At 41.8% G+C, this 14,716-nt stretch overlaps 1 protein-coding gene across 1 annotated transcript; it reads left to right on the plus strand.

Moving 5' to 3' along the window:
* Nucleotides 1-8,195: 8,195 nt before the first annotated feature.
* Nucleotides 8,196-12,787, plus strand: LOC100136120 (clusterin-1; the record flags this gene model as incomplete). The annotated part of the gene is given in 9 exon segments (NM_001124418.1): nt 8,196-8,270; nt 8,272-8,326; nt 8,443-8,591; nt 8,768-8,938; nt 9,143-9,581; nt 9,674-9,805; nt 10,141-10,367; nt 12,019-12,194; nt 12,321-12,787. Coding segments are annotated over 9 exon segments (1,410 nt in total). The 3' UTR covers nt 12,334-12,787.
* Nucleotides 12,788-14,716: the final 1,929 nt, after the last annotated feature.

The following is a 14,716-nucleotide window of genomic DNA, read 5'->3' on the forward strand; positions in this document are numbered from 1 at the left end:
ACGTAGGCTCAGACGGACAGGCAGATTCCGACAGGACAGGACAAGGTTACAGTAACACGACGATGGTCTGGTTCAGGCATGAATGACACAAACAAACAAACAAGAATCCGACAAGGACAGGAGCAGAAACAGAGAGAGATATAGGGACCTAATCAGAGGGAAAAAGGGAACAGGTGGGGAACGGGGTGAATGGGTAGTTAGAGGAGACAAGGGACAGCTGGGGGAAAGCGGGGGAGAAAAGGTAACCTGACACGACCAGCAGAGGGAGACAGGGTGAAGGGAAAGGACAGAGACAAGACAACATGACAGTACATGACATGGAGAGCAGACATAATATTATAATCACTAGGATGATCTAACAATATGCATGATGTTAGCCCCTATGCAAACAGCTTCAATCAGCATTAATTTAAACACTTTCATCAGGTTATTTATCAATTTAAATAGAACATCCCCTCTGTAGTTGAGATTAATAAACCAATGTGTTTTAAATGTATTTGCATTGCTGTTACTGGGGCAGCCATTTTGTAAATAGCCTACATTCCAGTTTAATGAGTTTATTATGAGAGGCCCTATGTTTCAATCCATAACAGATTAAATCAACATAAAACTGCTATCAAATAAATAGCCTGGCCACTGATTAATGGGAAAGTTCATGACTGGTTTGATTTGTCAGTGATGCAGAGAGAGGCCATATTGGCTAGAGTTTAGAGGATGCTATTTTTAACACGTTTGTGTATACTTACACACAGATGTTGAGGCCTGAATGTTTCTAATAGCAGATGTAATTCAGCTGTTTGGAAGAATATCTATTAACCCTATCAGTCCCGAGACCCCAGCAAAAATCAGCTTTTCATTTATTTATCAGACTTTCATTTATATTTGCAGCCCTTATATTTAGCCTCACATTGTTTTACCATTTTATTTTCAGGACACCAAGTATAACACTTTGACATAAACAGTTGCATTCATGAGTTTTATTGGCAATAAGGAAAAAGCAAAGCAAAATCCTGTTAAAAATGAATTCATGTGAATGATGTATGTACAGAAATGGTTTGCTCACTAGGAAATGAATATCCAACAAGTCAGTGAAAACTGTGTGGAGTTGGTGACTGCAACTTTGTGAGCTTATTACGGTATTATAGACACTATGTCCTGGGGTTTCCTATGATCTTCTATGTAAGAGAACCCCTTACCTGCTAACGACTCTTTTGAGCATCATATGACAAAACATGTTAAATGTGCGTGAGGTTTGTAGCTCAAACCATTCGGACTTCAGGATCCGCCCTTGTATCACAAACACCCCTCTAGCTCAGCCTCCTGTTAATCACACAGACTAAAGCAGAAGAAATACACAAAGTCGAAAACGCGCAGGCGTCACGGTGGGACTGTAGCAGTTAATGATGTTTCTAAAGGTCAGAACGCTATCACCTTTAGGTTTAAGACCAATTACTGAAGTTATGTAATGTAAACTCCCGAGTGGCGCAGAGGTCTAAGGCACTGAATCACAGTGCTTGAAAGTCACTACAGACACCCTGGTTCAAATCCAGGCTGTATCACAATCGGCCGTGATTGGCTCAGCGTCGTCCGCGTTTGGCCGGTGTAGGCAGTCATTGTAAATAACAATAAAGGTTATAAAAAATACACTATGGAGGAAACTGTAAATGTGGGACTTTGACTTCCAATGACGTGATGTTATGCAGTAGTACTGTAGGCTGCATTACAAACGCAGTAGTACTGTAGGATACATTACAAACGCAGTAGTACTGTTGGATACATTACAAACGCAGTAGTACTGTAGGATACATTACAAACGCATAGTACTGTAGGATACATTACAAACACAGTAGTACTGTAGGATACATTACAAACGCAGTAGTACTGTAGGATACATTACAAACGCAGTAGTACTGTAGGATACATTACAAACGCAGTAGTACTGTAGGATACATTACAAAAGCAGTAGCTGGTAACACAATATTGAGCTAAACTGAGGACATGTGGATCTAAAGATTAAGCGTGAATATCAAGTTAAGAGTTGTGATGAATGAAAGGCGCATAATTACTTCAAGAAGGACACTTTGATCTCAATGCCAAACTTCAGAGACTGCTGAAACAAATGGCCCATGCAGTCAATTTTAACGGGGCAACATGAGGGACTAGGCAATAACCCACCTGATTTAAATGCCTTGGCAGATAAAACACAACAGCGAGAGAAACAGACGTCAATTTAACGTCTATTCCATGTTGGTTCAACGTAATTTCTTAAAATGACATGGAAACAACGTTGATTCAACAAGTGTGTGCCCAGTGGGTTTCATCTTCTAAAACTTAACACCATGCCACAAGAACCTATGCCAAGAGCATTATTCAAGTTTGTTTATATATTATCTTACTTCTATGCTTAAAACTGTTGTGTTAAGTTCATACCCACATTCAAAATATTAAAGAATCTATATAAAACGAGACAAATTGAGGTCTTGTTGCTAGGACACTCCAGCTGTAATGTCCTGGACAACTGAACTTTTACCTTTCCTCTTATTTGAAACCACAAATCAGCCCTTGGGAGACTGCCGACACAGTGCCAAAGTATGAGTGTGTACAGTGCCTTCAGAAAGTGCACAGACCCCTTCACTTTTTCCACATTTTGTTATGTTACAGCCTTATTGATTCATTAAAAATATCATCAATATACACACATTAACCCATAATGACTTTGCAGAAACAGGTTTAGATATTTTTGCTAATTTATTTAATAAAATAAAATAAATGAAATATCACATTTACATAAGTATTCAGACCCTATACTCAGTACTTTGTTGAAGCACCTTTGGCAGCGATTACAACATTGAGTCTTGGGTATGACGCTACAAGCTTGGCACACCTGTATTTGGGGAGTTTCTCCTATTCCTCTCTGCAGATCCTCTCAAACTCTGTCAGGTTGGATGGGGAGCGTCGCTGCACAGCTATTTTCAGGTCTCTCCAGAGATGTTCTGTCGGGTTCAAGTCCGGGCTCTGGCTGGGCCACTCAAGGACATTCAGAGACATGACCCGAAGCCACTCCTGCGTTGTCTTGGCTGTGTCCTTAGGGTTGTTGTCCTGCTGGAAGGTGAACCTTCGCCCCAGTCTGAGGTCCTGAGCACTCTGGAACAGGTTTTCATCAAGGATCTCACTGTACTTTGCTCTGTCCATCTTTGCCTCGATCCTGAATAGTCTCCCAGTCTCTGCCGCAGAAAAACATCCCCACAGCATGATGCTGCCACCACCATGCTTCACCATAGGGATGGTGGCAGGTTTCCTCCAGACGTGATGCTTGACATTCAGGCCAAGAGAATCTTGTTTCTTATGGTCTGAGAGTCTTTAGGTGCCTTTTGGCAAACTCCAAGCAGGCTGTCTTTTACTGAAGAGTGGCTTCCGTCTGACCACTACCATAAAGGCCTGATTGGTGATGTTCTGCAGAGACGGTTGTCCTTCTGGAAGGTTATCCCATTTCCACAGAGGAACTCTAGAGCTCTGTCAGTGTGACTATCGGGTTCTTGGTCACCTCCCTGACGATGGACCTTCTCCCCCGATTGCTCAGTTTGGCCTGGCGGTCAGCTCTAGGAAGTGTCTTGGTGGTTCCAAACCTCTTCCATTTAAGAATGATGAAGGCCACTGTCTTCTTGGGGACCTTCAATGCTGCAGACATTTTTTGGTACCCTTCCCCCAGATCTGTGCCTCCACACAATCCTGTCGCGGAGCTCTACGGACAATTCCAACAACCTCATGTCTTGGTGTTTGCTCTGACATGCACTGTCAACTGTTGGACCTTACATAGAGAGGTGTGTGCCTTTCCAAATCATGTCCAATCAATTGAATTTACCACAGGTGGACTCCAATCAAGTTGTAGAAACATCTCAAGGATGATCAATGGAAACAGGATACATTTGAGATCAATTTCGAGTCTGAGTACTTATAAGGTACTTATGTTTTTTATTTTAAATAATTTGCAAACATTTCTAAAACCCTGGTTTTGCTTTGTCACTATGGGGTATTGTGTGTAGATTTCGGAATTATTTTGTATTTATTTAATCAATTTTCTGAATAAGGTTGTAACGTAACAAAATGTGGAAAAAGTCAAGGGGTCTCAATACTTTTCGAAGGCACAGCAAATATCACCCTAGCAGTTATTCAACATTAGGGCCCAGAACTTGTTATTCTCTGTGTGTTTTGGATGGGATGCAGCCAGGAATCTAGTTATGCCTTTTCTTCCTTTAGATAATTTCAATTCTGAATGAGCTTATGTAATGATCATGCGTCACAGGAAAAAATAAAGCATGGTCATAACTGCAGACATCTGGTCACTGGCCTGACTGTAGAGCTCAGCTTGGCAACAGAACAATTAGGGCATGAAGTAACAGATTTAAATCTGCAGGGCTCATTAACCAACCCTTTTATAACCTTCCAGAAGCAGCAGGTTCCCACTCTGAACACAACATTCCCGTAAATACCTGTGTTTGGTTGAGCGTTTGTGTGAGCCTGGAGCCTGGGACTGTTGTGTTTGAGCCAAGTGTGGGGATATGCTTCGAAATAGAGCTACAGAGTGTTACAGTAAATGTGTGCTCTTATTTGGCTGATGCCAATATGATTTGAATGGGACTCATTTTGCACTATCCTTTTGTGTGTGTATACTGATGCACCCAAGTTAATCATTTGTTCAGCCGTGAGTCATGGGGATGAGTGTTAATGTAAAGAGCAATCATCCTTAAAGTACCCTCCCCCAAACTTGTTTACTGACCCACACAGCACACACAATCCTCCCTCTATTTGGTTTGTCTCCCAGCAGCCATGCAGAGAGAAGCTAGAGGGGGGTTAGTGACACACAGTGCAACACTGCCCACTTCTGGCTGCTTCATGGCTCAGCTCCCAGCTATGACCGGAAATTACACAACTTCTGGAAAAGTCCAAAGCCACAGGGCATTATATGGGAGTGAATCACAGTGCCAACATCACCGCTAGGTCATGTATAAATACCTAGCAACGGACAGCCCCACTGCGCTTCATCCACTCTGAAGAGGCAAGATCCACAGGGAGGTGAGTGGTCCTCTGCTGCCTGTGAGAAAAATGGTGTCTCGTGTTTCAGAGTACCAGCCCTGTGCGCAGATATCTTTTGCTGCATATTAAGATAGGTTTATTGTTGGAATGCTGGATTGCTCTTACCATTTCTACCTGGGGATCAAGCTTTTATTGTTGTTTATTATCAACTCTTGACCTTGCAGAAATGTTGCAGTGATGGGACTGTATTTCCTGATTCTTACTCATGGGTGACCTCTAGTATCAACACTGCTATTTCTGCCTGAGAATGACCCAGATATGTACTAAGAATATCAAAACATTTTAAGGTTGAAAGCTTTATTCAACACATTTGCTATAAAGAATGTACACATTTTGATAATTTAGTTCAACATATTTTGCTCAAAGGCACAAATTCGCTCTGAGTTATGGAGAGTTGTTATTGGGTTGATATTCTAGCTGCGCAGGGCAAGTTTGAGTGAGATGGACAGAGTAGACAGTAATCAAGTCTGGACACTGCAGTTCTCTGACCCCATGTTTTCCGCTATTAGGAGGGTATTAAAATGTGCAAATCCATTCTAATACAAGACTCAGTCCATCTGCGTGATAGATCAGAATTCTGTGTTCTACTTTTGAGTTCTATAAATAGAGTTCTGTTTTGTCCTGCAAGTACTTTTGGAGCAATTTATGAGTAGGAAGTTGTTAACTATTGTTATTGACTTGTTTTTCTCCCATTATTATTGTATTTTAGAACAACGTCCATTTTCTAGGGTTTGCAGGCTGACAAAATAATCTGTCCCAGATCCATTTGTTAGAGGCAGCTCTCCTCCCACTCCATGGGAGAAGCTTCAGTAAAGACCCTCTGGAGAGGCCATGCAGCTGTCTCAGTGGTCCTCAGAGAGGAATCTCAAGTGTCTCTGCAGACACCAGCTGGAATCAGAAATATTATTAGAATAAAGAATTCAGAGGGACTTCATGGTTCTTACATAACCACGCTAGGTGTTTTAGTTTGGCAAAGACTCATCCTCTCTAAGTGTTTTCTTATTCTATATCAGTGGCACAGTGGTCTAAGGCACTGCAGTCCCTGGATCGAATCCAGGCTGTATCACATCTGGCCATGATTGGGAGTCCCATAGGGCGGCGCACAATTGGCCCAGCGTCGTCTGAGTTTGGCCGGGGTAGGCCGTCATTAAATAAGAATCTGTTCTTAACTGACTTGCCTGGTTAAATGAAGGTTAAATAACAAAAACGAATGCTGTTTGGAGTCTGATCATATGTGATGATGCCTCATTTGAGACGTCCTTTATCCAGCCAGACAAGTATAATGTGTAAGTCTACAGTCCTCAGACTGAAAATGTCAATAATATTTTCCAGAATTTTATCCACCCAGACCTGTAAAACAAAAAAGGCTACTAACAGTCATGTGACTGAACATGTCAACATTATGACCTCCTTCAATGGTGACATTTCCATTGAATATCTGGTGCAAAAATTGGACAGATGTGTCATTATTTCTCCAAATTAAGACTACTTTTTTTGTTTCTCAATGATTCCCTGTTTTCTTGTATATTGCACAGTGAGTGTTAAATACACAAGGGATTATAGGGCTGCCTGGAATATTCACAGAGATTAGTGGAGAAGGATTTGTGTTTGTACTTTCCTCCTGTTGGAGTGGAACAGAAACAAACGTTTATCTGTCAGATAAATGTCTCCTAATCCTCACATTGTATCCATGTCTACAGGGCTCTAGGAGTCTAATGTCTATACTTATATTAACAAAATTAAAAAAGTATCAAATGTGACAAAGGTATATGATGTAATGCAGATTAAACACACTGCATCCTTTGGATAAAATTTGCTAACGTCAGAATGTTCTCGTGGTATCCAATTAGTACGGTTACTGTCTTGTCTCATCACTGCAACTCCCATACGGACTCGGGAGAGGCGAAGGTCGAGAGCCATGCGTCCTCTGAAACACAACCCAACCAAGGTTCTTGACACAACGCACATCCAACCAGGATGCCAGCCGCACCTAGCGGCCTGGTCAGAGGGCACTGCGCCCGGCCCGCCACAGGAGTCGCTAGTGCGCGATGAGACAAAGATATCCCTTCCGGCCAAACCCTCCCTAACACCGGACGATGCTGGGCCAATTGTGCGTCGCCCCATGAGCCTCCTGGTTGTGGTAGGCTGCGGCAGAGCCTGGGCTTGAACCCAGAATCTCTGGTGGCCCGGGAGGCTGCTGTGTCACACTTAGGGTTGCAAAGGGAAGGTATATTACTGGAAACTACCAGAAATGTGGTATCTTTCAAGGATTTTATGTAATCTATCACAAGATATCTAGTGGCCTTTTGGGTACTTCAGATTTTTACAGGAGTCTAATTGTCTCTTGCCCTCTGTGTGACCTTATCACATGTAAAATATATGAAATAATTAAATAAGATGATATTCAAATAAAAAATGTCATGACAAAGCTGTAAAACATTACCATCAACGTAGTGAATACCATTGGTTTTTAATATGAGGGTTTCAGCATGAAATATCCTTTATATTATATTAAATATTATATTATTTTACACACTTATTTATTTTATTTTACTACTTTGTTGTCCATGTTTTTTAATCAAATGATGAAAAAAGTCAATAGTTGGAAGAGTTGCAACTATGGACTTGCCATTGTCGGTTAGATGCTTTTTTTCATTAGTCAGTCAATTTTCTCTTGAACCATATGTTGTATCTACTAGAAACTCATGGACAATATGGACACAGATGTAAAAACATATACTATATATAAATATTTTTTTAATGATTCAAGTATAAATTACCAAAGTTACGATAGATTGCCATAGATTCTCTCTTAATTACCAAAATTACTGAAGATTCCGGTAACTTTGCAACCCTAGTCACACTATTATCATTATTAGATGTGCAACATTACCCTCTAGTGGATATAATCAACATCACAACAACACCAAGGTCAGAAGTGAACTATGAGGTCATTTTGCAGTGCTTTTCATGAGGTGTAATCATTACATCCAAAATACCCTCAGCCCCAAGTAGCTTCCATAGGCATCCCCCCCCCCCCCCCCCCATAAATGTATTAGATTTAGGTTTGCCAGTGATATTGTATCATGTCTGTTTTTCAGGTTTGTACTGCATCAGTCGCTTGATATATGAGAAAAAGTGATGATGAAAGCATTAGGGTCAATAGTGGGCCTTGCCTTGCTCCTGGTCTCTGCTCAGTGTCTACTGCCTCCATCCAAGGACGATCTAAGCCGTAAGTCATCTGAGAACAAAACATTTTTTAAATACCGGTAAATTGTATGATGCGGGATGTTCTGTCCATTGGAGTCATTTGGAGATTTATTTTTAAGCAACGATTCTTATTGGCAGAGATTTCCCTCCTCGGAATGAAGTACCTGGACAAGCAGATAGAAAATGCTATCAGTGGGGTGAAGGAGATGAAGACAGTGATGGAGAGGTCTGGAGAGGACCATGAGAAGTTCCTGAGTGCCCTGGAGAAAACTTCACAGCAAAAAGAGGTACAGTGTATTTGAGCATCATACTGTACATGTTGAGCTTTGGTCACTATATTGGCCCCCCCAAAAAATCAGTGATCAACTTGTACATTTTGTATGCAATTCATCACCTTATACAGTTTCCTGGGTGATTACAGTAGTTCCCAGCCACTGACCCTGTTTCTGTGCTTGTTTGTCAGGATGCTCTGAAGGCAGCTCAGGAGATGGAGACGAAGCTGAGTGAGGAGCAGGAGGTGTGTAACGGCACCATGCAGTCTCTGTGGGAGGAGTGCAAGCCCTGCCTGAAGAACACCTGCATCAAGTACTACTCCAGGACCTGCAGCAGTGGCGCTGGACTAGTCGGCAGACAGGTATCGCCTCAACTACACAGAACTATCATCAATCAATCTCCACATTGGTTTGCAATTGTAACTCAAATATGTTTTGTGAGAAATACTTACACAGGGGTGTGCAGTACAAAAGCACATGATCAATGTGCTTAACTATTGTTATACAATCCTTCCAAATAAAATAGGTTACTGTTGTACTAGCTGCTTTCTCCTGTTTTCTCTCAGCTGGAAGAGGTTCTGAACAGGACCTCTCCATTCTCCATCTGGATCAACGGGGAGAACATGGATGTTCTGGAGCGAGAGGACCAGGAGCAGAGCTGGAGGTTCCAGAATCTGGAGGAGCGTTACTCCAACGTGGCCGATGGGGTGGACAGCATCTTCACTGACAGCATGAGGGTGTTTGACCACATGCGCTCCCTCAACCCTCCCATGTTCCCCAGCCCCTACCGCATGCCCAGCATCTGGGGTCAGGGTGAGAGGGCCAATGAGAGAGCAAAGGCGGGCGAGGTGCATTCCCGTGTGGTCAGGTCCCCTCTGAAGGACCCAGACTTCCATGGGTTCCACAACATGTTCGCTCCCATGATGGACATGGCCTGGAATATCTTTGGCTCCATGGGGCCTTTCATGGATGCAGATGCTAACTTTGACATCAACCCCTCAGAGGGTATGCCTCAGTCCTAATTAAACAACTGTTATTAGACCATAATATGATGTGAAGAGTCACATAAAATTACCTTTGGGTCTTTTTTTCCACAGAGGGGAGTGTGAATGAGGATGTTGTTGTGACAAAGCCTTCCGGTATGACCTGCAGAGAGATACGTCGCAATTCTGCTGGCTGCATTAAACTGCGAGGAGAGTGTGAAAAATGTGTAGCGATCCAGGATATTGGTAAAGCCCTTCAGATTTGTCTTTTCTCTTTTGCAACATTCACATAACCCAAGTGCTTCATAACTCAGAGGTCAGAACAGGTCTGAACAAAAGCAAGCAGGATTATCCTTGGCACTGACATCACAGGGAGTAGCATTCATCATGCAACATGCACTGGCTTGTACACCTACATTTTCAAGTCTCTATGATACCACAAAGCCATGCCTTGGCTGAATCAAGTATAATAAGTTGCTATTACATCACACCAGAAGTTGCTGACATAGGGCTGAAGGGACAACAGCAACCCTGTTGACTATATAGTTGTGTATTATATGAATTGATGTTCTCTCGTCCAGACTGCTCTGGGAAGAAGCCTCTGACTGGTCCTCTGAAGGAGGAGCTGGAGCAGGCCCTGGCCATGGCTGAGAAGTTCACCCAGGAGTACAACAAGCAGCTGAGGAGGTTTGAGGAGAAGATGTCTAACACATCCAGCCTGCTGGACCTGTTCAGCAAGCAGTTTGGCTGGGTGTCTGCCCTGGCCAACAATACCGACACCAAGGATGGAATCTTCAAGATTGAAACAGTGAGACTCCATAGTCTGCATGGGGTTTCTTTTACTAAAGTATTTCTTTTTATCATGGTCTTATGAATAGACGTACAGTTGAAGTCTGAAGTTTACATACACCTTAGCCAAATACATTTAAACTCAGTTTTTCACAATTCCTGACATTTAATCCTAGTAAAAATTCCCTGTCTTAGGTCAGTTACAATCACCACTTTATTTTAAGAATGTGAAATGTCAGAATAATAGTAGAGATAATGATTTATTTCAGCTTTCATTTCTTTCATCACATTTCCAGTGGGTCAGAAGTTTACATATACTCAATTAGTATTTGGTAGCATTGCCTTTAAATTGTTTAACTTGGGTCAAACGTTTTGGGTAGCCTTCCACAATCTTCCCACAATAAGTTGGGTGAATTTTGGCCCATTCCTCCTGACAGAGCTGGTGTAACAGAGTTAGGTTTGTAGGCCTCTTTGCTCACACACGCTTTTTCAGTTCTGCCCACACATTTTCTATAGGATTGAGGTCAGGGCTTTGTGATGGCCACTCCAATACCTTGACTATGTTGTCCTTAAGCCATTTTGCCACAACTTTGGAAGTATGCATAGTCACTGTCCATTTGGAAGACCCATAGATGATGCCATCTATTTTGTGAAGTGCACCAGTCTCTCCTGCAGCAAAGCACCCCCACAACATGATGCTGCCACCCCCGTGCTTCACGGTTGGGATGATGTTCTTCGGCTTGCACGCCTCCCCCTTTTTCCTCCAAACATAACGATGGTCATTATAGCCAAACAGTTCTATTTTTGTTTCATCAGACCACAGGACATCTCCCCAAAAAGTACGATCTTTGTTCCCATGTGCAGCTGCAAACCATAGTCGCTTTTTCATGGTGGATTTGAAGCAGTGGCTTCTTCCTTGCTGAGTGGCCTTTCAGGTTATGTCGATATAGGACTCGTTTTACAGTGGATATAGATACTTTTGTACCCGTTTCCTCCAGCATCTTCACAAGGTCCTTTACTGTTGTTCTGGGATTGATTTGCACTTTCGCACCAAAGTATGTTCATCTCTAGGAGACAGAACGCGTCTCCTTCCTGAGCAGTATGACGGCTGTGCGGTCCCATGGTGTTAATACTTGCATACTATTGTTTGTACAGAGGTACCTTCAGGTGTTTGGAAATTGCTCCCATGGATGAACCAGACTTGTGGAGGTCTGCAAGTTATTTTCTGAGGTCTTGGCTGATTTCTTTAGATTTTCCCATGTCGTCAATCGAAGAGGCACTGAGTTTGAAGGTAGGCTTGAAATACATCCACAGGTACACCTCCAATTGACTCAAATAATGTCAATTAGCCTATCAGAAGCTTCTAAAGCCATGACATAATGTTCTGGAATTTTCAAGCTGTTTAAAGGCACAGTCAACTTAGTGTATGTAAACTTCTGACCCGGAATTGTGATACAGTGAATTAGAAGTGAAATAATCTGTCTAAATAATTGTTGGAAAAATGACTTGTGTCATGCACAAAGTAGATGTCCTAATCGACTTGCCAAAACCATAGTTTGTTAACAAGAAATTTGTGGAGTGGTTGAAAAACGAGTTCTATTTACTCCAACCTAAGTGTATGTAAACTTCCCACTTCAACTGTATGTTGAAATGTCTTGATCTCCTCCAAGGTCATGTCCAAGGACACGGAGGACCCTGAGAAACCAGGGGACACCAACGTGTCTGTGCAGCTGTTTAACACCCCTGCCATGACCTTCAGTGTGCCTGGAGACATTACCTGGAACGACCCGAAGTTCTCAGAGGTGGTGGCACAAGAGGCCCTTGACCGCTACAAACAGACAACAGTGTGAGTTCTGCTCTATTACTGGACAAATAATATTGCAAATCAAACCAGGCTTTATTTATTATTGTTCAACTGCACCATGTGACAATGACAAGAAATGTATTTTAACTTACGTTATTCCCTTCCCAGAGTGGTGAAGTAAACATCTGGAGGGCACCAATGTTCAGGACAATTTCACAAGTCAACTATAAGAGAAGAGAATAGAAGTGAAAGCTACGTCCTCATCATTGTTGATATTACAAGTTATTGTATTCCTATATGTTCTGTGTAACTAGAGTTCATCCTGCTATAAAAAACCTAACTAGAAATGGTGCACCAAGTCCTGTTGGCTTGAGGAGAAAGAAGAATATAGTACTAATGTTACCCTTTGAGTAAAACTGATCCTTGTTTCAAGTGAATTGCAACTTTTTATTTTGTACTTTGTCCTCGTCTGTCTGCATCATTTCCAATCCCCCCTATTTTTTTTGTGAATATATATACTGGGGCAAAAAAAGTATTTAGTCAGCCACCAATTGTGCAAGTTCTCCCACTTAAAAAAGATGAGAGGCCTGTAAATTTTCATCATAGGTACACTTCAACTATGTCAGACAAAATGAGAAAAAAACATCCAGAAAATCACATTGTAGGATTTTTAATGAATTTGCAAATTATGGTGGAAAACTTTGGTTATTGACCAAATACTTATTTATCTCAATACTTTGTTATATACCCTTTGTTGGCAATGACAGAGGTCAAACGTTTTCTGTAAGTCTTCAAGGTTTTCACACACTATTGCTGGTATTTTGGCCCATTCCTCCATGCAGATCTCCTCTAGAGCAGTGATGTTTTGGGGCTGTTGCTGGGCAACACGGACTTTCAACTCCCTCCAAAGATTTTCTGAGGGTTGAGATCTGGAGACTGGCTAGGCCACTCCAAGACCTTGAAATGCTTCTTATGAAGCCACTCCTTCGTTGCCCAGGCGGTGTGTTTGGGATCATTGTCAACCTGAAAGACCCAGCCACGTTTCATCTTCAATGCCCTTGCTGATGGAAGGAGGTTTTCACTCAAAATCTCACGATACATGGCCCCATTAATTCTTTCCTTTACACGGATCAGTCGTCCTGGTCCATTTGCAGAAAAACAGCCCCAAAGCATTCTTTGTCCTCCAAACACGACGAGTTGAGTTTTTACCAAAAAGTTATATTTTGGTTTCATCTGACATTCTCCCAATCTTCTTCTGGATCATCCAAATGCTCTCTAGCAAACTTCAGACGGGGCTGGACATGTACAGGCTTAAGCAGGGGGACACGTCTGGCACTGCAGGATTTGAGTCCCTGGCGGCGTAGTGTGTTACTGATGGTAGGCTTTGTTACTTTGGTCCCAGCTCTCTGCAGGTCATTCACTAGGTCCCCCCGTGTGGTTCTGGGATTTTTGCTCACCGTTCTTGTGATCATTTTGACCCCACGTGGTGAGATCTTGCGTGGAGCCCCAGATCGAGGGAGATTATCAGTGGTCTTGTATGTCTTCCATTTCCTAATAATTGCGCCCAGTTGATTTCTTCAAACCAAGCTGCTTACCTATTGCAGATTCAGTCTTCCCAGCCTGGTGCAGGTCTACAATTTTGCCAGAAATCTTGCTTGTTTGTAGGTGACCAAATACTTATTGTCCACCATAATTTGCAAATAAATTCATTAAAAATCCTATAATGTGATTTTTTCTTCTAGTAAGTCCTATTTTTTTTCTTCTCATTTTGTCTGTCATAGTTGAAGTGTACCTATGATGAAAATTTGCACAATCGGTGGCTGACTAAATACTTTTTTGCCCCACTGTATATACACACACACACACAGTACTCGTCAAAGGACACGCCTACTCCTTCCAGTTTTTCTCTCTCCTTTTGTGAAGACATCAAAACTATGATACAACACATAGGGAATCATGTAGTAACAACAAAAAAAAGAGTTAAATCAAAATATATTTTATATTTGAGATTCTTCAAAGTAGCCACCCTTTGCCTTGACATATTTTCCCCTAACCCTACCACCTCTCTCCTAATTTGAGTAAACGAATGGACACCACTTAGGCGTCTACTTCCAGCTTATACACTACATACCTTTTGCTTGAGAAATGTTACACCTGGGGAGAAGTTAACTTGTATGTCAGACTGGAATGCATAAATTGATAGTGTTAAAAATGCAGCAATATACACATTTGTAAGTTCTTCCTTGAGTCAAATGAGCAATAAAATAAATTAGACCTGGTAAAAAGGCAGTTAAAATATTGTGCAGTTTTTATTTTGTGTAAAAATCACACAGCTGCTAGTTCATTCTGCAGAGATACATCCATGCAGTTAAACATCTATGATCACACAGCCATAATATAAGCAATTAAATAGAATATTTGCTGTTAGTCAGCAATTAATGCAAATGTACATATGAGATCAAAAGGTGTGTATCATATACAATATACAACATACCCCTTATACAGTACATCAACCTGAACAGCAGGGAAAAGAAGGCTCAACTTGGTTCAATACAGGGAGAATA

This window comes from Oncorhynchus mykiss, chromosome 8 (genome assembly GCF_013265735.2).
Source record: "Oncorhynchus mykiss isolate Arlee chromosome 8, USDA_OmykA_1.1, whole genome shotgun sequence".
Taxonomy (NCBI): Eukaryota; Metazoa; Chordata; class Actinopteri; order Salmoniformes; family Salmonidae; genus Oncorhynchus; species Oncorhynchus mykiss.